Here is a 26687-nt window from a genome sequence, read left to right as displayed (position 1 = left end):
TGATCGGCTACTCTCGCCTGGCTGCAGATTCTGGCTGATGCTGTGTTGTTGTGTAGCTATCAAAAACATCAAATCATGCCCGGCGAGACAGCCGTTAAAATAATGTCTTTACCGTGAACACAGGCGCTCTTAGTTATCTTTTTAAACTAGTGTACAGACTGATAGGACAGCTGTCCGTGTGAGCGGCGGTTTGACGGGAGTACCGGGCTCTGTTTGTGTCTGTTTGTGAGGCCTTGTCGGGAACCTAACTGTCCTATAACCGTCCAAGATTTCATGTTGAAGCCGTTTCCGGTTTCTGGTTAAAATAGTGTGTTTCCCCGTCGGAACATGGACACTGACAAGTTCAACTATGTTTACAGCTGCGACCTGGACATCAACGTTCAACTTAAGATGTAAGTTTTGCACTTAGCACGTCTCTTTTTGTTGGTGGAGCGGTGTAACTAATCTATCTTGTGACTTGACAGGATGCTGCTCTGTTTGCTTTGTGTGTCTGTGTTTTATTGACATATTTCTGACTTAAAAAACTATCTCTGTTTTCCTATCAAACAGTAAACTAAACGTGTAACATTTATCTACTACAGAAAAGCAAGCTTTCATTGACTTAATGTAGATAATAATGATGCTAGCAGCATATTATTTAAACTGTTAGCTGTGGATTTTTTTTGTTTGTTTTCTTTTTCAATGCTTTATTGAAAATTACAAAAATAAACATTTCTGGCACGTTTTTCACAGTACATACCTTGCATAACTTTTTTTTACTTTTGCTAATTTATGTTGGTAATCAGTCAAACTATGATGCGGTATGCCATGATTGGAATGAATATACTTGTCATTTTATGTGAATATATATTTTTTATTTTATTTATGTATGTTTTAAATGTGGACCCCACTAAAAGTAGCTCTACTTTAGGGTCGAGCTAATGGGGATCTTTCTAAATAAACAAACAAATAAGTGTAGAAAGAATGCTAGGTGAACATCAATCAACTGTAAAACTTACAATAATAACACATCCATATTGTAAATTCAGAGCAGTTGAAATAAATAAACAAAAATAAAATACATATGAATAGTCTAAATGTTGTTTTCAATAAGGGGGATTCAAATTAGTTTTAACTATTCATTTCAGTGGGAACATTTTTCAAGAAAGCAGACATTCAAACTTGCATGAAGCCTTGCCATGTGTTGTGAGTTTGTCGATTGTTTTTTTTTTTTTTTTTTTTAATTTATAGGTATAGATGTATATAGGGGTGGGCGATATGGCCCTAAAAGAATATCACAATATTTCAGAGTATTTTTGCGATAACAATATTCTTGACCATATTACAAAATACTGAAAAATATGATTTTTCTGTCTGTATAAATAAATTAAAAACGTACAACAAAATACAAATCAATCATAAATCTAAAATGTAGTGTAAATTGCAAATCTCAACAGTCGCTAAAAACAAAAAAAAAATTTACTCTTGAGTATTAGCAAATAATAAAAAATAACCATCTAAGGGGTCCAAGGGCATGATATATTTGTATATGTGACGTTAGTGCAGCACATTAGACTATGGCGGACCGCCACAGTCTAGGTAGTCTAGGCCACTATGTCAAGAAGTAGGAATGTTGCCAATATCATGTTTTACAACGTTTTAAAAATACCGGTATAATCGTGAACGACACAATATGGCACACCCCTAGATGTATATATTTAACCCATTATATTTTTTACACCCCTTGGGAATCACTGCTCTAGGATAATCACAGCCTCATGAAACTTTACAACCACGAACTAGAGACCTAAAGCCTTCAGAGGATGTGCAGCTTTCCTATGTGGATTGGCAGTAAAGGGGTTTCTCAGCAGTTTAGAGAACAGAAATGTTGTCATCCAATTGCCAAAAAATACTGAAATCTCCAAAATCTCAGGAGTTTCTGAAACCAAATCACAGCATGTTTTTTTCTCTGTTGTTCCAAAAGTCTTGGTTGATTCAATGTAATACTCTGGAGGGTTTCACCTCATCATCTGTTAACAGATGTATTTGTACTACAAGTGAATTGTTTGTAACTGCACAAGTGAATGCTTAACAAAGGGAAAAAAAATCTGATATTTACACATTTAGCGTCTTCATGACTCTGTATATGAAATTGTTTTGGGTAGTAGTTGTCTTGTTGTAGGACAAAGATTTACACTTCTACTGATTTGATTTATATAGATTTATCATTACAAATCCAAGAGCGATGTAGCTTGAAAATTTAGTCTGATCTCTCTAAAACAATTTCACAATTAATCAATATGTCCGTAGACAGAAAGTAACCAAATAGCCAACAATCTTTTTAATTGAATAAGCATTAATTGAGCCAAAATATAATGATTTTGTACCGGCTACCTCAGATTTTATGCAACTAGAGTTGTATATTGGTAAGAATCAGGTGATATGATACACAACATAATACAGGGATTCAGTATATTGATTTAGATCAGGGGTCTCAAACTCAAATTACCTGGGGGCCGCTGGAGGCTGTATCAAAATGACCAAAAAAAGACACTAACTTACTAAAAAAGACACATAATTATTTAAAAAAGACACAAAATTACCAAAAAACACACAAAATCATTCAAAAAGACAGTTATTTAGAAAAAAGGACACAAAATTATTTTAAAAAAGACACAATTAGCAAAAAAAGGCACAAAATTAGCAAAAAAAGTAATTAAAGGGACCTTCCACACACAACACGGTAAAGTACCATTCATATAAAACTCACATTAAACTTTCATATCAAGGTGGGGGCCACAAAATATCGTCACGAGGGCCACAATTGGCCCGTGGGCCGCAAGTTTGAGACCCCTGATTTAGATAGTGTAAGCAAGTTGAGTTTAAAATAAGTTTACTTTGCATGTGCATTTATTACAGTCCCTGTAGCATCAAAAATAATAGCTTTACTTGAATCTTTGCATCAAAACTTTTCATTCAGACTTTCTTCTCTGTGACTCTGAGTTTATTCTCAGTCAGAACTCTTGATCTGAAAGCACAACCGTGTCTTCTTTATTAGAGTCATGTGCACAGCTCATGAGCCTAATTATAATGCTTTAATTAATCAGGCAGCTGTGAACTGTGTCCAGACTTTTTCTCTCATCTCAGTTTTAATGGAAGACATAATAACCCCCTTTTCCCTTGTAGTCAATGTAATTATAATGTTTACACCACATGCTAGAGTTCTTTTTTAATTAAAACGTCTTCTTCACTAGAATATTCAGTGGGAAATATTTCTCCATAAGACACAGTTTGGACAACATTCAATTTGTTAACAGATTCTGAAAGTTGAAGTCCTCATACATTTTTTTATTTTTTATTTTTTTTAGCATTTATTTCTTCTATGAATAGATAATTATGATATATTGATATTTGTAATCCAGAGAGATTAAAAGGTTAAGAGCAAAAATAAAAGAACTAATAAATCAGAACTTTTGGGGAATTTGCATGTTGAGGTATATATGTATAATTTTTAATTTTTTTTCCTTTTTTTTTTCTCTTTTTTTTTTCTAGTGGTCGACCGATACAGGGTTTTTCTTTAAGGCCGATACCGATTATTTTGACATCAGTCTTAACTGATCCTCGATATGTGCTGCCGATTTTTTTGGGCTGATTCTTGAAGCCGATATTGCCTTTTCTCCCTTCATTTACATGATAAAAATGACACAATAACAAATGTTACACAAGTCTCAATTTAAACAAAAAAAGAAACATTTATTAACAAAACAATGGAAACATATTAACAGTTGGACAGCAAACAATGTGTATGTTGTTCTAGGCCTGGAGGTGGTGGCGCCTCAGATGATCCACATATTTGATGTGTTCTTCTTTTTTCTGGTATCAGCAGCAGCTCACCAGAGAATGGAGATGTTGCACCGCTCCTTGCCTGCTGTTGGCTCAGGGAAACGGGTTTATTGGCCGATATATCGGTCAACCTCTAATATATTCATATGATGTTGTTGGTGTTACCAAAAAACAATCCTGATGCTATATTAAGCTGTTATTTACCCTCACAGTCTCTACTCTTTATCCTTTTTTAACTCAAAACAGTTTGGAAAATGAAATTGACTTGCAGCCCGGCCTGTAAATGTAATATTTAAGGAAACACCATAAAAAAACACCCACAAACTCTCTGAATATCGTTTCCAAATGTTTCCTTATTTGTGGGAGGACAAGTTGGAGAACAACATCAGCAAACAACATATCTGTTTCTCCTCTTCTCACTGCTCTGCTGCGCCTCCTCTCTGCTCCTCCAGAGGCAGTTTGGAGGGGAAACGGGAGCAGAAGAGCTACAAGGCGCTGCTGGAGGACCCCATGCTGCGTTTCTCTGGTCTCTACCAGGAGAACTGCTCCGACCTCTACGTCACCTGTCAGGTGTTCGCTGAAGGGAAACCTCTGGCTCTGCCCGTCCGCACATCCTACAAAGCCTTCAGCACTCGCTGGAAGTAAGAAGTCTTTCTGTCTTTATCTCTGTTTTCTATCCTCACCTGTTGGTTTATTCACTTGCTGCGTCTCTGGACATTAAAAAAAAGTTCTTGTCATCATTCTCTCTTATTTTTTATTGCTTGTGTCCTGGTTCCTAGACAGACCCTGTATAAATTATTATTATTATTATTATTATTATTATTATTATTATTATTATTATTATTATTATTATTATCTTTCTCAATTAAGCCTTAGTTTTTGTAATTTAGTCATAATTTAAAAAGGGAAATACAGTGAAGGATTCCAGAAGTTTACATTTCAATAATAGTTTTTATTATTATTATTATTATTATTATAATAAATAATAATAATAATTATTATTGTTGTTATAATAAATAATAATAATTATTATTATTATATATTATAACTTATTATTATTATAATATATTATAACTAATTATTATTATTACATATTATAACTAATTATTATTATTATTATATATTATAACTATCATTATTTTTAAAGAGTTTTGCAGTTAATATTAATCCTTTTTTCTTCAAGTTACTTCAGTCACTAGACTTTAACTTTTTTTATTAAATGAAGCAGACTTTCCCCTGAAAACTGCATGAAAAATGTAATATTTTTATCACAAAACCCATCTGTTTCTCAGTGTGTATTATTTGTTATTTGACCTTCTTCGGACCTTGTTTTTCCTGCAGTTCCATCTCATTTCCTCAGACCTTTATTCTCTCTCTCTCTCTCTCTCTCTCTCTCTCTCTCTCTCTCTCGTGTGCAGCTGGAACGAGTGGCTGCGGCTGCCCGTCAAGTACCCAGACCTTCCCCAAAGTGCTCAGGTTGCTCTCACCGTGTGGGACATCTACGGGCCCGGCAGAGCCGTCCCCGTCGGGGGAACCACTGTCACCCTCTTTGGAAAATATGGGTGAGCCTCTTTATCTGCTACCAGCTCAAAAAGGACATTTTTTGTTATGTTTTAGAAGTTGCAACAAACACGAAGGCCACAAAAAATCTCCAAAATGTCAGTTTGTGAAACCAAACTCAAGCATGGATTTTCTGTGTTGTTCTAAAGGTCTAAAGGTATATTGATGTAATATTCTGGAGGGTTTTTGATCATGTTTATCCATTTTCAACATTCAAAAAATTGCCTTATTCAGCACCGAATGGTAGCAACCCAAGAATAGCTGCAGCAACTTATGGGACATGTTGAGCATAAACATGGACTTCATGTCATGTTTATGGGGCCGGATTCACAAAAGTGTTCTTAGGATAAAACTTAAGAAAATTCTTAAGAAAAAAAATAAGATGTTCCTAAGAATGTTCTTAAATGCTATTCACCATTTTTTTCTTAAGAATTGTCGTATGTCTGAGGAACTTCTTAGTTTTCTCACTTAGGAACTTCTTAGATTTTTAACTTAAGATCAATCACATGGATTCAGTAACTTGGCCTACTTAAATAATATGTTCATAGTGATTATTTAAGTAGTATCAAGTACAACAACTGCCTCTGTGATTTACTAAGAGTACATTAAAAAAGAAATATACATTTGTTTAAAAATGTACAATTTAAAATAATATAATCAAATTTAATGGTTTTATTGATGAGAAACAATGGTTAGATGTTACAGTAATGATAGAATTGTTTGCATTAAAATATGTGTATATTTTAATAAACTACATTTTGGTGCTACCAGCTACCCTTGAGCATATTTAAGTGATTTTCAAAAAACCTTCCGTTGTTTTTTTTTATTTATACTTAAAAATGTTATGCTCACAGTGTCTCTAAAAATGTCAGAAAATACCTAATTGTTCAAATAGATCATAAATCCATATTAAACAGTGACTTTAGATTGTATATGTTATAAAGGGTTAAATAAATATGTATTGAATGCTGTTGGATTGTTGCTGTGAGCTGCTCCATGTTAATGAGAATCACCGTGTCGTCTTCCAGAATGTTCCGGCAAGGGATGCATGACCTGAAGGTTTGGCCGGGGGTGGAGGGGGACGGAGGGGAGCCCACCACCACACCAGGACGCACCAGCAGCAGCCTGACGGAGGACCAGATGGGCAGACTGGCCAAGGTACAGGGTTCAGGACTGGGGATGAGAGAGAGTAGTGGTGAGGAGTCAGAGTGTGAGACAAGAAACTAGAAACATTGAGTGTGTGTTGGAAGAGGAGAGAAAGCAGCGATACGAAGCCGTGTCTAACCATCGTCTGTTCCAGGGCCCTGACCTGGAGGTACTCAGTGATGTGAGTACAAGAGGAGTTAGTGTTGGAGATGCAGAATGTGTGTGTGTGTTTGTGAGCTTGTGTGTGTGTGTGTGTGTGTGTGTGTGAAGACGGCCGGGTCCAAACGTATTTGCAAAGCATTTGTTTCACGTTTGACTGTTTACATGAGGTTTACCTTTACATCAGAACAATTCAGACTGTGTCGGGGAAGTTTACATAACAATATAATAAACCAGGGATGGGCAACATGAGGCCCGGGGGCCACATACGGCCCGCATCCTTACTTGAAGTGGCCCTCAGTACAACTACATGCATTTGAGCATGAAATCTTAAAAGTGCAGTGTAAAAATACACAAAATGACTTCTTGCAATTAATGTTGGTCTGCTGTTCTTGCACTGAAAACAAAAGAAATCACAGTAAGTGGTTATTTTTTATTTGCTTCAAACCTTTTGTATTCCTATTTATACTGTTATACATGCATTTGAGCATGTGAGCAGTGACATAAATACACTTTTCTATGATATTCTAATTTATTGAGATGCACAATCAGGACTAAAACAGGAACAACTTAAAAATGTATTTTGTGCAAAATAATACAGTTATAATGCCATAAATCATAACAAAGAAAAAAAAACAGAAGCTGACTTTCTTTGCTAATTTATTTGACAAAAATGTGATAAAATTACTTCTATATATACATTTATAATATATATATATATATATATATATATATATATATATATATATATATGTATGTCATTCATGGCTCTGCAGTTGTGCTGAGAAGTGCAAAATTTTATGTGTTTTACAGAATCCAGTTAGAAGAAATAGTTTATTTATGACAAAAAATTTAAATGAGACAAAATTTTGATAAAATATTGCTACTTTCAGCTTTTTAAGTTTTAGTTATTTTTTCTGACTGAAGCGTTTCTCACATGTGATTTGTTCAAGAACTGTAGGAAATTTGAGAATCTGATGATTATTTCTGCTCCTGGCTATAATAATTGTGTAACCATGGTGATTTCCTTCAAAACAAAAAAGAAATTCCTTGTGGTTTTCAAAGGTTTAAATGTACAAAATACTTCCTTTAATATTAATCACGGTTCAAATTGTTCTTTGTGGGAAACCCATATTGAAATATCAACCTATTCAATGCTTTTACAAATACATTTTGACCCGTATTTTGGTATGAACACTCGTCTGTCGAGGTGTACGGCTGTGTTCATGAAAGCATCACACGTTGGTTTTTTAATTTGCCATATATTAGTGTATTCTGTGTGTGTGCATGTTTTTCTTGTTTATGTGGACACAAGAAAAGAAAATGATGTTTGACTTGTTGCAGCTTTTGAGAACATTTAGAGGAGGGTGTCAGGGAGTTAGTTTCATCTGATTGGATTGTTTTTTTAATAATATAATTCCTAAAATAAACTCATTGATTCCTACAATTTTCTTTTTTTAAATGAATCTCGAGTGCAGTTGACTTCATCAGTTTTTTGGGGATTCAATAAGAGTCACATTTACGCATTTCCTGCATATAAATTTGTTTCGAGGAACATGTTTTGAGGGCAAAATACGCAAAATTGCGCTATATATATTGGGATACAATAAGGGTAAGGTTTACACGTTTCCTGCATATAAAATTGTTTCTCACTCAAACTGGTTAAAAGTAGGGCTGGGCGATATGGACCAAAAGTCATATCCCGATATATTTAGGCTGAATATCGATATATGATATATATCCCGATATTTTTATCGCAAAGTGAGAGCAAATGTTCAGTCAAAGCCAAATATGACATGTCACAAGTAGTTTTATTGAAACCGTTTATTTAAGTGAACATAAATACTGTATAACAACAGGAGTACCTTTTTTTAAAATCACATTTAATGCACATTTAATTAAAAAAAAATCTTAAATAAAAATATCTCACATTGCAAAAGAACTAAATATGACAAACTCTAGCAAGGGCAGCATTTATATATCAAACAATTTTTAACTATATCGATATATGCGATATGGTCTAATTACATATCACATTTAAAAATATATCGATATATCACCCAGTCCTAGTTAAAAGTTTTGCATGTTTTGAGGCCAAAATACGCAAAATTGCGCTATATCGCCGAGACAAGCAGAAAACTGATACAGCTGTCAGGAACAAGAAAACTACTGATGGAAAAACAATAAATTGTTTTGGGATTCAATAAGAGTCACATTTACACGTTTCACGCATATAAATTTGTTTCCTACTTAAACTGGTTAAAAGTTTTGCATGTTTTGAGGCCAAAATACGCAAAATTGCGATATGTCGCCGAAATAAGCAGAAAACTGACACAGCTGCCAGAAACAGGAAAACTACTGATGGAAAAACAATAATTAACAGTTGGGATTCAATAAGAGTCATTTTTATACGTTTCATGCATATAAACTTGTTTCCCACTAAAAACTGGTTAAAATTTTTGCATGTTTTGAGGCCAAAATGCGCAAAATCGCCTTATCTCGCAGAAGTTATCACAAAAGTGACCAAACGGAGAAAATACTGATGAAAAGGCAATAAATAACAGTGGGGATTCAATAAGAGTCAATTTACACGTTTCCTGCTTAGAAATAGTTTCCCACTCTATTTGGTTAAAAGTTTTGCATGTTTTGAGGCCAAAAATGTCCAAAACCGCCTTATGTCCCCGAGATGAGCCTTAAAAACTGACCCAGCTGTCAGAAGCAGGAAAACTACAACTTTCTGCTGCTACCAGTTCATATGTTGTTTTACAGAGTGAGTACTAATTCTAACCAGCTGAGTTGTGGGCTTCCTGTTCATGGCCAAATGTGTGCTTACATTCCCAACACCCACTCTGAGCGATGAGTGGACTGACTGGCTGCTGCGTGTGTGACCGAGCGGAGACGCCTGATTGGCTGCTGGCACTGGATTTGTGCATGATTGGTGGAGCTGTTTGCACATCAGCCACCATGCTGTGACCAGTTCTGCTGCAACACAAACTCAACATCTGTCGGGTTTTTTCTGTATGTTGATAAACTTTTTTCTTTCTCTCCCCGTGCAGCTGACGAAGGCACATCGACAGGGCCACATGGTGAAGGTGGACTGGCTGGACCGTCTCACCTTCAGAGAGATCGAGATGATCAACGAGGTGCATTTGTGTCACTGAACTGTGTTTTATAAGTGTTTTTTGTTCCTTGTAGTAGAAAAAAGCCACTTGGCTTATTTACCTCAACAACCACACCTGTACTGAATGTCATTTTTGAGTGTGCTTGAAAAAGCACACTATATGTTATCCACCGGTCTTAATCCTAGAATTTTGTGTGCTTGCTTGCAAAAGCACACTAATTGTTATTTCGTGGGCTTATTTTGTGTGCTTGCTTGCAAAAGCACACTAACTACTATTCACCGGACTTATTCTTTTTATTTTTATTTTGTGTGCTTGCTTGCAAAAGCACACTAACTACTATTCACCGGGCTTATTTTGTGTGCTTGCTTGCAAAAGCACACTAACTACTATTCACCGGGCTTGTTCTTTTTATTTTGTGTGCTTGCTTGCAAAAGCACACTAACTACTATTCACCGGGCTTATTCCTTTTTCTTCTTATTCTTCCGTTTCTTCCGTGTTTTTTTCCGTCAACTACTCCTCCCAGAGTTTTGGTCGCACGTACGCTAAAAAGGTATCAAATCGACCGGCTTGGCCATGACAAGTGTGCTATGACTTTTCTTAGGGTTTCGGCAAACGGTTTTCAAATTATTCGGCAAAAACACGGAAAAAAATCCCCCCAATGTAACCCTATGGAGAGGCTAGAGTGGATGGCATCATTGCTAGAGTGTAGAAGGAGAGAAATTTGACAAAAAATACATTTGGAAATTGCGCTCGAGGCCACAGATGCCACTCTACAGAAATAATTTGGTCTTCTCAAGTCAAGTCAAAATTTGACTCGTCGAATCCTGCAGAGACCCTGAACAAAACTCTGGAGGTGTTGAAAAATGTCACATAAAGTGTATCACACAAGTGTAAAACAATCCTATGTAGCAACCACTGGAATCAAATTCAACAATTAATATAATACTTATGATATTAGTTTAGCCTAATCTTTATCTGCAACTGTGCAGAAGTAAAATACTGGGTTTAAACAGAATTAATAGACGTGCAAAATAACCTGCAGCATTCGAATGTTATGTTTGGAACAGCCCTACGATGTTGACAACTAGTGTCCTCGCCCTCACAGGGCCCAAAAAATGTGTATTGCAGGTTTTTATTGCATGTGTCATCTGCAGTTATGGGTCAACTATTTGTTGTGTTTGAATCTGAAAGTGTTTTCTTGTTCCTGCAGAGTGAGAAACGCAGTTCTAACTTCATGTACCTCATGGTGGAGTTCCCCCGTGTCAAAACAAACGATAAGGAATACAGTATTGTTTATTATGAAAAGGTATTGTTTTATATTTAAATGCATAGGAGAAGGTGTGTTTTATTCATGTGATATCCATAAATAATAAGGAAAACTGTGCCGGCTGTTAGTGTATTTCACTTTGTCTCCTCTCAGGATGGAGACGACACGTCTCCTGTTCTCACCAGCTGCGACATCGTCAAAGTTCCTGACCCACAGATGGGGATGGTGAGAGGACACACACACACACACACACACACACACACACACACACACTTTAGCGGCTTTTGATATTGTTGTTAATCCTCTGAACCCCATTGTGTATTGAAATGTATGTTTTCTTTAAAATATAGCTAAAATACACCGTTAATTAGGCCTGTCATGATAATTATTATATCTAATTATCGTTCATCAGTCACACAGGTAACTTTATGTGATTTTAGTTATACACACACACGCACACATGCTCTGATTGGTCGACCCCAACGCCTTTGATCCTTTGATGTGATTACAGTTACAGATACACGCACACACACACACATGGGCGGGCGTAAGCGCGCTCACTCCTCCAGATACAAATGCTTCACACACACACACATATGCACACACAATCTCTGAAGAATCTCATCATAGTGTACACACACCGGCAGTAGCCCCCGTGGCCCTTTCAGAATTTCCCCAGAGGAAATTTTCTAGTTTATTTATGTTTTATTTATCTAGGATATTTTAATATTTCTTTTCCACATTTCGATCCCAGTGTTTGATATTCTAAAGATTTAAAAATTAATTGTTGTGGAAATGGATGCACTTATTATGCTCTAATATCGTTACAACATTGATACAACGATACTATCGTTTATCGTGATAGTTTCTGGGAAAATATATCTTCCTAAAATCTAAAATCTTCGTGACAGGCCTACAGTTAATTGTAGCAAGAAACTGCAAAAACAGACATTATCGTCAGAGTTTGAACTTTCTGACAGTCCTTGAACACATCATAGGTTATGAATGTTCGCGTTACAAGAAGTAATCAAAACAAAGCTGAAAACTGTGATATTTCTGTCTAAAACACTTTATTCTACACGTGTCATTTAAATATTATTCATGAAACTTATATTTATATATTTATCAGATAAATTCAACTTCTGTTTTTTTTTTAATGCTTTATTTCCTTATAACTGTGTTATTCTGCACAAAATATATTTTAATTGTTCCCACTTCTAGCCATGATTGTGCTGATTCCATAGAGCGGCAGGACTTTTATATTTTTTAGGCCACAGTGAGTAAAATGTAGGATAATGGGAGAGTTTCTTTCTCCCTCTAGTCTTTTAGAGTAAAAGAAAACCCCTGACACAGCTTGGAGCTCAGAGGGTTAACTTATCATGACCATGTATCTGCATATGCAGTGTTTTAACTGCTGCTCCCTCTGTAGGAGAACCTGGTGGAGAGCAAACATCACAAACTGGCTCGTAGCCTCCGCAGCGGACCGTCGGACCACGACCTGAAGCCAAACGCTGCCACACGTGACCAGCTTAACGTGAGTAACACACACTCCAGTTTTTATTTAGGATCTTTACATGTTGGGGAGAAGAAACGGGAAAGGAAGTTAATTCATCAAGTTCTAGTTACTTTATTTGTACCCAGAGGTGGATTTTGTTTGCATTATAGAGTCCACACACACACACACACATACACACAAGAGGCACATATCACACATCATTCAACTTAAGACAGTGGGAGTTGAGAAATGTAAATAAAAAATAAAATTAAATAAAATTAAAAATTAAAAATTCTTACAGGTCCAGACTATACTTATTACTATACTATACTATAGATATTGATGTGAACTAAAATACGAATAGCAAAAAATTAAAATAAAAAGAAGAAAGAAAAATAAATGAATAAATAAAACAGCAAAATAAAAGACTATACTTATACTTAGTCCAGACTATACTTAGATATTGATGTGAACTAAAATACTAATAGCAAAAAAATGTATAAAAAAATTAAAAAGAAGAAATAAACATTTAAAAATAAATAAATAAATAAAACAGCAAAATAAAATAAAACTTGTTTAGGTTGTAAAAACATAGATAAAGGTTAAAATGTATATAAAGAAATAGTAAATACACACATAAAAGCAACAATAAATAAACACTAAATAAACACCTGTGCAAAGCAAAGCTAAATAAAAAAATAAAAAATGTAACAGCTTCACAATAATACAATGTTAAGTTTGGTCGTATGTTTGAATTTTCCAACTGGACATCATCAGCTGACTGCTGATATATATTTGTCTGTCTCACTCTGCAGTTTGCAGCCTGTTGCTGCGTTTTATCCCTCAGCCTGACTTATCTACATAATGCTTTGACTGTAACTCTGCTCCGAACCAGAACAAACTGCTTTTACATACGCAGATATAAATACTCAGAGATCATCTCTCTGGGTGATGAAGCGCTTTGATTCTTCAGGATCAAAGAACGAACATAAAAGCATCCTAACTTGCAGATAAATCTGTTATTTATTCCAGCACATGCAGACACACACACACACACACACACACATACACATACACACACACAGCAGGTTTCTTGTGTGTCTCCAGTGACTTTTTTATTTTCAAAAGATTATCCCACATGTTATACAGTTAATAAACAAGTTAAAATAACATGTTCTGTATGCCTTATCTGGCTGATTCTCATGAACATGGTACAGCTCAAAGCAAAAATCCAAGAGCATTGAATACATATTTTCTTTGACCCTTTATAACCTATACAATCTAAAGTCACTGTTTAATATGAATTTATAATCTATTTACATTTTTTAAGGTATTTTCTGACATTTTTAGAGACACTGTGAGCAAAATTCATTACCGTAACATATTTTTAAATGAAAAAAACAACGAAAGGTAGCTGGTAATCCCAAAATGTATTTTATTAAAATATACACATACTTTAATGCAAACGATTCTATCATTACTGTAACATTTAACCATTTTTTCTCATCAATTTTCATTCAGATTTTGTTCTTTATACATTGTTAAAAACCATTATGTTTGATTATATTCTGTTAAATTATACATTTTTTTTCTTTTTTAAACTTCTTTTTATTGTTTTTTTTCTTTCGTTCACAAACAAAAATAAAGAAGGTACATGTTAATTTATGCTTGAAATCAACACGAAAAAACAGAATGATAGTAGAAAAATAAAAGACATAAATAAAAAACAACAAATAAAAAACAATTTTTAAACAAATGTGTATTTATTTTTATAAAGTTTATTAAATATCTATTGTGTATATATATATATATATATATATACACACAAATGTGTGTGTGTATATATATATACATATGTGTATATATATATGTGTGTGTGTGTGTGTGTGTGTGTGTGTGTGTGTGTGTGTGTGTGTGTATATATATACATATGTATATGTATGTCTGTATATATGTGTATGTATATATATATATATATATATATATATATATATATATATATATATATATATATATATATATATATGTATGTATATATACATATATATACATATGTGTATATATGTATATGTGTGTGTGTGTGTGTATATATATACATATATAAACATATATATGTATATATATAATCTTCACAGACAGAACTTAGACTGGCTTCATGAGAATCACCCATCTGTTTTTATCATGTCTTGTTTTTTAATAAATCACTGAAATTGATCTGATGTGTGTGTATATGTGTGTGTGTCTGTTTGCACCAACAGATCATCGTGAGCTACCCTCCAACCAAACAGCTGAGCTCTGAGGAGCAGGACCTGGTGTGGAAGTTCAGATACTACCTCACCACACAGGAGAAGGTGTGTGTTTTTATATCTGCTTCCTCGTACACAAGTTCTTCCAGGTTCTCATCACTTCTCTTCTCTCCCGTATGTTCTTCTTCTTCCTCTTCCTCGTCTTCTTCCTCTGCAGGCCCTGACTAAGTTCCTCAAGTGTGTGAACTGGGACCTGCCCCAGGAGGCCAAGCAGGCCCTGGAGCTGCTGGGGAAGTGGAGGCCCATGGACGTGGAGGACTCTCTGGAGCTGCTGTCGTCCCAGTTCACCAACCCCACGGTCAGACGCTACGCTGTGGCCCGCCTGCAGCAGGCCGACGATGAGGTAGGTGGAGGAGGACGAGGAGGGCCAGGATGAAGATGAAGACTCTGTCTGTATGTGTAAAAGTTTTAAATCTCCTGAGACAAAGACTTATCCCAAAGTTCAGTTTCCAAAGTGAAGTTATCACAAAATCAGTAAGTAAGTAAGTAAGTAACGTTTATTTATAGAGCACTTTTCACAGATATAGTCACAAAGTGCTTTACAGAAGATAAAAAGAAAGATAGGGGAACATAAGATAATTAAAACACAGTTAAAACACAATGAAACATTTAAAAAAAGTGCTGTTTAACCCTCTGAACTCTGAGCAGTTTCAGGGCTACTGTCACATTTTACTCACCATGGCCTTGTATTTCACTGCAATATATAATTATATATATACATACACATATATATATATATATATATATATATGTATATATATATATATATATATATATGTATATAATCTATAAGTCCTACAGCTCTATGAAATCAGTACAATCATGGCTTGAAGTGAGAACAACTCAAAAATGTCTTTGGTGCAGAATAACAGTTATAATAACATAAATCAAAAAAAATAAAAATGCATGTTCAATGTCTCTGTTATTTATTTACTTTTAATTGGAAAAAAATTGAATTTATACAAACAAAACTTTTCCCAAGTGCCCACAAGTGTTGTGAATATTGGGGGAAAATTGTTCTCCACATGCTATACATGTTGAACTATTTACATTTTAACAGCCTCTCCTGTCCTCTCCTCTCAGCTCTGTGTAAACAGATTGTGAATATTTGTCTCGTGACCGTTGGTCTCAGCAGAATCAATCATGTCTTCACAGTGACTCTGAGGAGCAGAATTTAATGTTTTTAACAAGATCTGGTTATTACAAACAGGCTTTTTTGGCGACATTTTTAATGAGACATGTAGAATAAAATGATTTTGACAGAAATATCACAATTTTCTTTCTATGATAAACAGTGTATTTTGAGTTGTACCCACTTTTAGCTGTGATTGTGCTAATTCCATATAGTATTTAATGTTTTTAACAGGATCTAGAAATTTGTTTAACCTTCTGAACTCCGAGCAGTTTCAAGACACCTTTTTGCTACTGTCACATTTTACTCACTGTGGCCTTGTATTTCACTGCAATATATAATATATATATAAAATCTAGAAGTCCTGCAGCTCTGTGGAATCAGCACAATCATGGCTAGAAGTGGGAACAAAATCAAAAATGTCTTTTGTGCAGTAAAACACTGTTGCATTTAACATTTCTGCCACAAAACTGTTCCTCTATCAACCAATGTTTTTCCATTTGCCATGTCCCACCAGTAAATTGGAACCTATATTTTCTTTAAACAATCGCCAACAATACAAAAATCAAGCTTGAAGCTTAGATTTTAAAAGTGTTTCTCACTCACAATCTGTTGAAGGATCGTAGAAACTTGAAAATCTGGCTATAATAAAACACATTTTAACAGGTTCTGGCTATGAGAAATGGTGTAATTTTGGGTAAATGTTAAATGTCCAATATGAGGTACTTTGTTAATATAAATCTCCCGTCTCTTCTGTCTCCAGGACCTGCTGATGTATCTTCTCCAGCTGGTTCAGGCGCTCAAGTACGAGAACTTCAGCGATATTCAGGGAGGCCTGGAGCCGGGCAGCAAGAGAGACAGCCAGGGACTTTCAGATGACTCGACACTGGACAGGTCAGCACTTGGACGAGTCGTTCCAGCAGATAATGTGGCTGTCAGCGCTACAGCAGCTCTGACAGAAGCACATGTGGAGGTTCTGTTGTGCTCAGCTGATTTAAAAAAAATAACACTACCAAGCAAAACGCTTTTTGTACGTCCAGCGATTCTTTTTTCATGTTTTATTTTTTACTGCCAAGATCTAAATTTACCTCAGAAGTAAGTTCTCACTGGTTGGGAGAGTATTTGGTTTGCAGAATTTGATTATTTTCCTTTCAGAGACCGTAATGAACTCTTGTGATTTTACTGGCGTGACTCTGTGGAGCTCCGGCCAGAATCTGAAGGCAGAGCACTGAAAGGCTAAAACAGTCCATAGTGAGCACATCATCTCATGAGTTTAACAAAAGTGCACTTAAGTTTTTAATTCTCTGACTGATCATTGTTTCCTTTAGTTCCCAGATCCTGTCGGGCCCATCTGGACCTTCCAGCGCCACACAGAAAGGCAAAGAAGCAGCCGAGAGCGAGAATCTAGAGGTAAGAAAAGAAAACTAGAGGGGAAAGAAACTCTTTTTACACTTTACCCTCTGTGTCTTTGTGTTCCACTGCAAAATATATAATATAAAAGTCCTGCAGCTCTGTGGAATCAGCACAATTATGGCTAGAAGTGGGAACAACTCACAAATGTCTTTGGTGCAGAATAACACAATTATAATGACATGAATCATAAAAAAAAAGAAAAACGCAAGTTCAATTTCTCTGGGGGTTTTTTTTGTTTGTTTTTTTATTTAAAAAAATGGAATTTCTGTAAACAACACTTTTCCAAGTGCCCACAAGTGTCATGAATATTAGAAAAATAATTTGGGTCTCCACATGTTATACATATTGAACTATTTAAATTTTTACAGCCTCTCCTGTCCTCTCCTCTCAGTTCTGTGTAAAGTAATTGTATTTGAGTGTATGAGAATGTATAAGAGATAATGATCCAGTGAGAACTATACTGGAAAATACATTTTGACTTTTTATTTCATAATTTCAACTTTTTATCTCATAATTTTGACTTTTTATCTCATAATTATGACTTTTATCTCATAATTTCAACTTTTTATCTCATAATTTCAACTTAAATCTCCTGTCCTCTCCTCTCAGCTCTGTGTCAACAGATTTTCAGTGAATATTTGTCACGTGACAGTTGGTCTCAGCAGAATCAATCATGACTTCAGTGTCTCTGAGGAGCAAAATTTAATATTTTTAACTGGATCTAGTTTTTACAAACGGTTAAATGAGACATGTAGAATAAAGTGATTTTGACAGAAATATCACACTTTTTAAGCTTTGTTTTGGTTACATTTTCTAACCGAAACTTTATTAACCAATGATCAGTTCAAGGACTGTTGGAAAGTTCAAATTCTGACGATAATGCCAGTTTTTACAGTTTCTTTCTACAATAAACAGTGTATTTTTGTCGATTATTTTAAGAAAACATAGCTTTCAATCCCGCTGACGGGACGTGGCAGATGGAAAAAAACAGTGGTTGATAGAGCAACAACAGTTTTGTGGCTGAAACATTAAATGTGTTCCTGTTCTAGAGAAAAGAGAGTGCTTGAAAGCAGGAAAAAGTCTGTTAGTTTCAGCCTGGCATTGACGTGTTGTTGTCTCTTTTTCTCTCCTTGTAGCAAGACTTGTGCACATTTCTCATCTCCCGGGCTTGCAAGAACTCCACTCTTGCCAACTATTTGTATTGGTGAGTAACACATCGAAGCAACTCAGTTTATTAGGAGTGAAAACTGTGAGTGAGAATGTTTTTGTGTGTTCTTCAGGTATGTGATCGTGGAGTGTGAGGATCAGGACACACAGCAGAGAGATCCCAAGACTCACGAGATGTACCTGAACGTGATGAGGAGGTTCAGCCAGGCGTTACTAAAGGTCAGACCCCTGGGAGAAACACTGTGTATATACATGCATACATTCAGGACAAAAAGGAAGAATTTAAATGTATTCCTGTTCCACAGAGAAGAAATGGCTTAAAAGCAGAAACAGATCTGTTAGTTCAGCTTATTTTGATCGATTCTTTTTTCATCTAAGATATTATTTTACTTATTTTATTTATTTATTTGCACCATAAGAAAAGACAATTACAAAAAAACAGAAATTAAACGAGAATAGTAATTGCGGGAGAGGTTGGAAAACCCCATATGGGCTTATCAAAAGCACCTCCCCAAGAAATATACAACAATTCGGAAGTAAATCAACAACAACAATGAGAGAAAGCAACAACAAAGAACAACAAAAAAGAAAGCAATACAAGTGTCATTTTATAGCACACACACACACAAAAAAGTCAGAAATAAAAACATGGGTGTGTATAAAGGTAAAATAATTGTATTTGAGTGTATGAGCATATGAGATAATAATCCAAATTTTGACTTTTTATCTCATATTTTCAACTTTTTATCTCATAATTTCAACTTTTCATCTCATCATTTTGACTTTTTATCTCATCATTTTGACTTTTTATCTCTTAATTTTGACTTTTTATCTCATAATTTTGACTTTTTATCTCTTAATTTTGACTTCAATAATTGTATTTGAGTGTATAGTGTATGAGCATGTATAAGAGATAATGATCCCATGACAACTATACTGGAAAATAAACTATTAGGAGTCTCGATTTAACAGGTTTAACAGCTTTCAGTACTTAACTTTAAATTATTGAGGGATGAAGATAATTTAACTACATGAATATGAGAATTCCTGCTGTATGGAGCCTCTGTAAGCAAAAGAAAACTGAGTATGTGTAGAAGATGCAGTTTATCAGTGTGTCTTGTGTTGTAAGAATGGACCTGAGAGTTAACTGTAAAGAATTCATGAAAAGATTTCTGACTTTGTTTATGACTGTGGTACCTTTCTCTACACGCTGACCTGCAAACAACACACACACTCCCTCCTCCTCCTCGTCCCTGCAGGGTGATAAGAGTGTGAGAGTGATGCGTTCGCTGTTGGCCGCCCAGCAGACGTTTGTAGACCGACTGGTGCAGCTGATGAAGGCCGTGCAGAGAGAGAGCGGAAACCGCAAAAAGAAGGTAAAAAACATCAACAAATAGTGCGAAATCTGTGCGAATACTGTGTAGTTTTTCCATTTTTGAATACTAATAATGACTTAAATGTTTCTTTGTGTGTGTGTGTGTGTGTGTGTGTGTGTGTGTGTGTGTGTGTGTGTGTGTCTGTCTGTGTGTCTGTGTGTCTGTGTGTCTGTGTGTGTGTGTGTGTAGACGGAGCGTCTGCAGGCTCTGCTGGCTGACAACGAGAAGGTGAACCTGTCAGAGATCGAGCCGATCCCTCTTCCTCTGGAGCCTCAGATCAGGATCAGAGGCATCGTCCCCGAGACCGCCACGCTCTTCAAGGTACACACACACACACACACACCTTCATCTTCTTCATCCTCATATGGAGGCCAGAACACATCTTTTAGGACGGTATATTTTATTTATTTTAAATAATTCAAGCACATCCTTTTTAAGAGCAATTAACTTTTAATTATTAAGAATATTGAACTGTGTGTGTGTGTGTGTGTGTGTGTGTGTGTGTGTGTGTGTGTGTGTGTGTGTGTGTGTGTGTCTGTCTGTCTCAGAGCGCTCTGATGCCAGCTAAACTGATCTTCAAGGCCGAGGACGGAGCCATGTATCCCGTTATCTTCAAACATGGAGACGACCTGAGACAAGACCAGCTCATCCTGCAGATCATCTCTCTCATGGACAAAGTAAGGAAACTCTTCAGTCTGTTAACACATTTATAGAACAGAAATTATTGTATTTGGTCTTGTAGTTTATTTAATTAGACTACCAGACATTTATCGTCATTGATCTCTTTAAATCTGACAAAAAGATCCAAATTGTCCTTTTCTTTCCTTTATTATTTCTGTATAAGATTATCAAATAATAATGACTGGAAATACAGTTGTTGCTTCTGCTAGTTTTTTTTTTTTTTTCATAATTTCTGAAATACATATCATTTGAAACTATAACTTGTGTGATTTGTTTTTTGCCTTATAGCTCTTGCGGAAAGAGAATCTGGACCTGAAGTTGACGCCTTACAAAGTGTTGGCCACCAGCACCAAACACGGTGAGACGCCACTCACCACTCTGTCTGCTAGAAAAGGTTTAGTTTGGTTTAGTTTATTTATTTCAGGGTTCCTACGGGGGCTTGAAATCCTTAAAAATGCTTGAATTTTAATGTTGAATTTCAAGGTTTGAAAAGTGCTTGGATCTTGGATTAAGTGCTTGTAAATGCTTGAAATTCTTACTGTATTTCTCTTCAATCTGACTATAGATAACCGCTAGGGATGTCCCGATCAGGTTTTTTTGCCTCCGAGTCATTTGATTTTGAGTATCTGCCGATACCGAGTCCCGATCCGATACTTCTATAATACATTTAAAAAATGAAGAAACAGATCCAGGATGTGCCTTTTTTATTTTATCATTTAACACACATTCTTTGAGGTAGCTTGAACAATCAAGTAATAATTACAAATAAAAATGTTCTCCTTCCCAGTTTACATCCCTCACAGTTTGCAATCACAGTGTTATTTTCCTTCACTTTAAAATACTTCCAGACTACAGACGTACTCGCGCGTCGGTTTAAACTGCTGCCGTGCTGTTGGTTTTTTCTTCTTCTCCTTCATGTAATGGCGGCGGCACCAACTTTAAGGTGCGTTAGCGCCACCTAGGTTGGAGTGTGTGAACTTCTGCTTCTCTTATTGACATGTAGCCTGCAGTAAAATGATATCATGCTGAATATACATATATCTGATCCTTGATCGGGACATAATGTCCGATTACGATCAAGTCTGAAACCACGTGATCGGCCCCGATTTCCGATCACGTGATCGGATCGGGACATCCCTAATAACCGCATTTTCAACGGAAAAAAATATATAAAGTGAATAGCCTATAGCCTATCTGAAATGAAGAGCGCTCCACCTGCGTCTCGCCTGCGTCTTCTTGTTTCTGAGATGGGCCTGTTCAGAAAAAAACCAACATTCTGATGTTGATGAGGTGAAAGTCTTTGTGTTTTAGTGACTACAACACAATGAGCAGATATAAGGATATGAGCTTTTCTCATATATTTCTACTATTAAATTATCTATATTTTCTCCATCTTAACCAACATTAACTTGTTCTTCTTCCAGGTTTTATGCAGTTTGTTCAGTCGGTTCCTGTTGCTGAAGTTCTGGCTACTGAAGGAAACATCCAGGTGAGTCGAGGAGTAGAAACGATCAGCACAACCTGACAAACACATCAACATATTCACATCCTTTCTCTTCAACGTCAACATATTCACATCCTTTCTCTTCCACATCAACATATTCACATCCTTTCTCTTCCACATCAACATATTCACATCCTTTCTCTTCAACATCAACATATTCACATCCTTTCTCTTCCACATCAACATATTCACATCCTTTCTCTTCAACATCAACATATTCACATCCTTTCTCTTCCACATCAACATATTCACATCCTTTCTCTTCAACAGAGCTTCTTCAGGAAACATGCACCGAGTGAAAAAGGGCCGTACGGCATCAGCTCCGAGGTGATGGACACCTACGTCAAGAGCTGCGGTGAGTCCAAGTTTACTTTAACCCTCTATGGTTATTATGATGCCAGATTTTTTCATAGATTTTTCAGCCTCTGTAGCAGATAGAAATGAAATTCTAAAAGTATTTGAGAGCTTATAGCTGTTCTACCTGAGCTCCCTCCACTATAGTCGTCTTCCACCATGGTTTAAAAGTTCTGGAAAAGTCCCATGATGCATTGCGACACTCCCACATGTATTCTGATGCATTTCTTTGGCCAAGAGACCGAAAATAGGTGGAAAAAACTACTAATACTACAAAACGACGCATCCTCTTTCCCGGCTTCAATGGTAAAATAACACAACAGCGCCCCAACAGGTTTTAATGGTAGAAATGTGGTAATGCTTTCCCTCCTTAAATGGGTTAATAAACATGTGTAAAAGATTCAGTAGCTTCAACAGGGTACAATACCCAACATTTTAACTTTAAAAACATTATAAAAGGAAGCGGTTTCTTGTCTGAATGTTGCCTGTAGGAAATATTGAACCATTGAACCAACGACCCATTGAAATTAATGTCTTCAACAGTCTAAGAGTATGAAACTATCAAATGAAGGTTTACTCACCTATCAGTAGGAATATATTTTTTCCAGATGGAAAAGGGCCAGGAAATTACATTTTGAGTGATTTTTTTTTTGTGGCACAATATGGCAAAGCTGTTTCCTTTGGAAAAGTCTGCAAATTAGTGTTTCAATGTGGCCTCCTGGAGGTCATGTGACAGATTAAAACGTTGCTATTGGTTCCCTATACTCTTCCCTCTTTTTTAAAGTATTGCATCACTCAAAAAGATGCATTATAGAAATTTGACAGGACAAAAATGGGAATGTTGCCTGAGGGCAACACGGTACCAAAGATATTCTCAACCTTGGGGTCGGGACCCCCCCATGATTTCTGGGGGTCGCCAAATCATTTTGGAAGTCAGCTCTGTCTCCACTGTGTTAAAGTGTTCATGTGTTAATGTGTTTTAGTCTTTTTGGTCATTTAATGTCTTCTTTTGGTCATTTTGTTTGTTTTTATAGTCATTTTGTGTCTTTTTGGTCATTTTGTGTCTTTTCTGGTAATTTAGTGTAATTTTTAGTCATTTTGTGTCTTTTCTGGTAATTTTGTGTCTTTTTTTATCATCTTGTGTCATTTTGTCGTCAATTTGATTCTTTTTTGGGTAATTTTGTGTCTTTTCTGACAAATCCCACTTTATTCTACATGTTTCATCTTCTTTCATTGGTTCTTCCAGCCGGTTACTGCGTCATCACGTACATCCTGGGAGTCGGAGACAGACACCTGGACAACCTGCTGCTGACAAAGACCGGTGAGAGAAATGCCTCCAGATTGGTTTTCATAAATAACTCTCTAGTTTCTGGGGGCAGCTTTAGACGATCTCCTCTCTCGGTGCAGGGAAGCTCTTCCACATCGACTTCGGCTACATCCTGGGCCGAGACCCCAAGCCGCTGCCTCCGCCCATGAAGCTGAGCAAAGAGATGGTGGAGGGGATGGGGGGCATGCAGAGCGAGCAGTACCAGGAGTTCAGGAAGCAGTGCTACACCGCCTTCCTGCACCTCAGGAGGTAAACTATCAACGTTATGCTCTCCATCATTGTCGACTTTACCATGAAAAATGTTTTTACTTTTCCATTTTCCAAGTGATCATAGGTTATGAAAGTTTCCAACTAACCAAAACATAGATTAAAATTGCGATATTTCTGCCAAAATCACTTTATTTTATATGTTTAATTAAAAATGTTTCCAAAAATAAAGCATTTGTAATAACTACATCCTGTTAAAAACATTAAACTGTGAAGACATGATTGATTCTGCTGAGACAAACGGTCACATGACAAATATTCACTGAAAATCTGTTTACACAGAGCTGAGAGGAGAGGACAGGAGAGGAGAGGCTGTAAAATCTAATGTTAATATGTACAGCATGTGGAGACCCAACCCATTTTTCTCCCCAATATTCATGCCACGTGTGGGCAAAAGTGCTGTGTATACAAATTCAACTTCCATTATTTTTTTGAAATTTAAAATTCCCTCCTTCTCTTCAGATACTCCAACCTGATCCTGAATCTGTTCTCTCTCATGGTGGATGCTAATATTCCCGACATCGCCCTGGAGCCTGACAAGACCGTGAAGAAGGTACGTTCGTTTCTCTCACACCAGATTAACCCTTTGATGCACAACATGGGTCTAAAATGACCCGACACCGTTTTTATCTTCTATATCTTTGCAATAAATTATTTTTCATCATTCAATATTCCAGGTTTTCCTCAATTAGTTTGTTTTTGATCATCATACATCCTCATTTTATGTTTTCCTTTATTAATTTTTTGAATAAAATCCCTCTTTCTGTCACTACTCTTCTCATGCACAACATAGGTGAAAAATGACCCATATCCATTTTTTAGCTTGCTAAGCTAACTACTTAGCTAACGTCTTGACTATGTAGCTTGCTAAGCTAACTACTTAGCTAACTTCTTGGCTAAGTATTTAGCTAAGTACCATGCTAAGCTAACTACTTAGCTAACTTCTTGGCTATGTAGTTAGCTTAGCAAGCTACTTAGCCAAGTAGTTAGCTATGTAATAATACAAAAACGTTTTTTCTTCATAAAGTATGAGAGGCAAAATGGAAATAATGATCCGTTGTTATCAAAAACAAGATATTTAAAGAATACTTGGAATATTCAATCATAAAATAAGTTGATATCAAAAGAGCACAGAAACACACAGCAGCATTTAATAACATGGGGAATTAATGAGGGTCATTTTTGACCCATGTTGTGCATTAGAAGGGGTTAAAATATGTTGTGCATCAAAGGGTTAAAGGGAGGTTTAACTGTAGAATAATGACACTGGTATATATATATCTTTCATAACGTCTTCATCGTTTTGCCTCCAGGTGCAGGACAAGTTCCGATTGGACCTGTCTGACGAGGAGGCGGTCCACTACATGCAGAGTCTGATCGATGAGAGTGTGGGCGCTCTGTTCGCTGCTGTGGTCGAGCAGATACACAAGTTTGCTCAGGTAGGAGTCCTCAAACACACAACATAATTAAATAAAAAGATGTCGCAGTAATGTGTGCAGCGTCCAGGAGCCACAGTGTGAGGACTGTAGAGGTGTTGAAAGAATAATCTAATAATTTGTTTGCCTGGACTCAGGATTGTCAACAATTTTCCTAATTTCCCTTTTTCCATTAGAAAATTGTGATATTTCTGTCAAAATCACTTTATTCTACATGTCTCATTTAAAACGTTGCCAAAAATAAAGCATTTGTAATAACTAGATCCTGTTAAAAACATTAAATTCTGCTCCTCAGAGACACTGTGAACACATGATTGATTCTGCTGAGACCAACGGTCACGTGACAAATATTCACTGAAAATCTGTTTACATAGAGCTGAGAGGAGAGGACAGGAGAGGCTGTAAAAATGATAATAATATATATTACATTACATTACATGTCATTTAGCTGACGCTTTTGTCCAAAGTGACTTACAATAAGTATATATATATGTATATATATTTATTCCAATTTATCAGAGAAATTCAACATGCGTTTCTTTCTTTTATGATTTAAGTTATTATAATTGTGTTATTTTTCAGAAAAAGATATTTTTGAGTTGTTAACACCTCTAGTTGTGATTGTGCTGATTCCATAGAGCTGCAGGACTTGTAAAGGACTTATTAGACTGATTTGAAGGACAGTCATCAGTAATGTAAACAATAAACTATTATGAATAAACAGGTTAAAGTGTGCAGCACCTGCTCTGACAACATGTAAAGAAGATAATTCCTCTATGGTGTTAACTCTTTAAATACACTTTGTTCTCGTCTGTCTCCAGTACTGGCGTAGATGAGCAGAGAGTCTGAGGAGACGAGGAGACGAGGAGTCAAGGAGACGAGGCTGAACTGGATCTGACTTCTGCAGCAGGAACACACGACCGACCGACACCATGTGTGTGTGTGTGTGTGTGTGTGTGTGTGTGTGTGAGAGAGGAAAGGAACCCAATGACACTGTTAAAAGGCCAAGAATGCACTGCCAACCCTTACTGCAAGACGTTTGGACAAGGACACGGATGTCTTTGTTTGCTTCTGTATATATAATGTACATTAATTATTAAATGAATGAATGAAATGTATGGCCAAATAAAAGACTGTTGATACAAGTGAGCCG

General features: G+C 36.1%; 1 protein-coding gene across 1 annotated transcript; it reads left to right on the top strand.

The window, feature by feature from the left end:
- Nucleotides 1-26679, top strand: pik3c3 (phosphatidylinositol 3-kinase, catalytic subunit type 3). The gene is made up of 25 exons (XM_059355038.1): nucleotides 1-392; nucleotides 4275-4463; nucleotides 5241-5384; nucleotides 6411-6540; nucleotides 9744-9830; nucleotides 11020-11115; nucleotides 11230-11301; nucleotides 12506-12610; nucleotides 14830-14922; nucleotides 15035-15220; nucleotides 16773-16903; nucleotides 17338-17419; nucleotides 18559-18626; nucleotides 18703-18808; nucleotides 19849-19965; nucleotides 20155-20286; nucleotides 20514-20642; nucleotides 20935-21004; nucleotides 22071-22135; nucleotides 22421-22505; nucleotides 23751-23825; nucleotides 23912-24080; nucleotides 24561-24651; nucleotides 25412-25537; nucleotides 26356-26679. The coding sequence occupies exons 1-25, from the start codon at nucleotides 328-330 to the stop codon at nucleotides 26368-26370; spliced, it is 2628 nt and encodes an 875-aa protein (XP_059211021.1). The 5' UTR covers nucleotides 1-327; the 3' UTR covers nucleotides 26371-26679.
- The last annotated feature ends 8 nt before the right edge of the window (nucleotides 26680-26687 follow it).

This window comes from Centropristis striata, chromosome 17 (assembly GCF_030273125.1).
Source record: "Centropristis striata isolate RG_2023a ecotype Rhode Island chromosome 17, C.striata_1.0, whole genome shotgun sequence".
Lineage (NCBI taxonomy): Eukaryota > Metazoa > Chordata > Actinopteri > Perciformes > Serranidae > Centropristis > Centropristis striata.
This window is presented reverse-complemented; position numbering and strand designations above follow the sequence as displayed.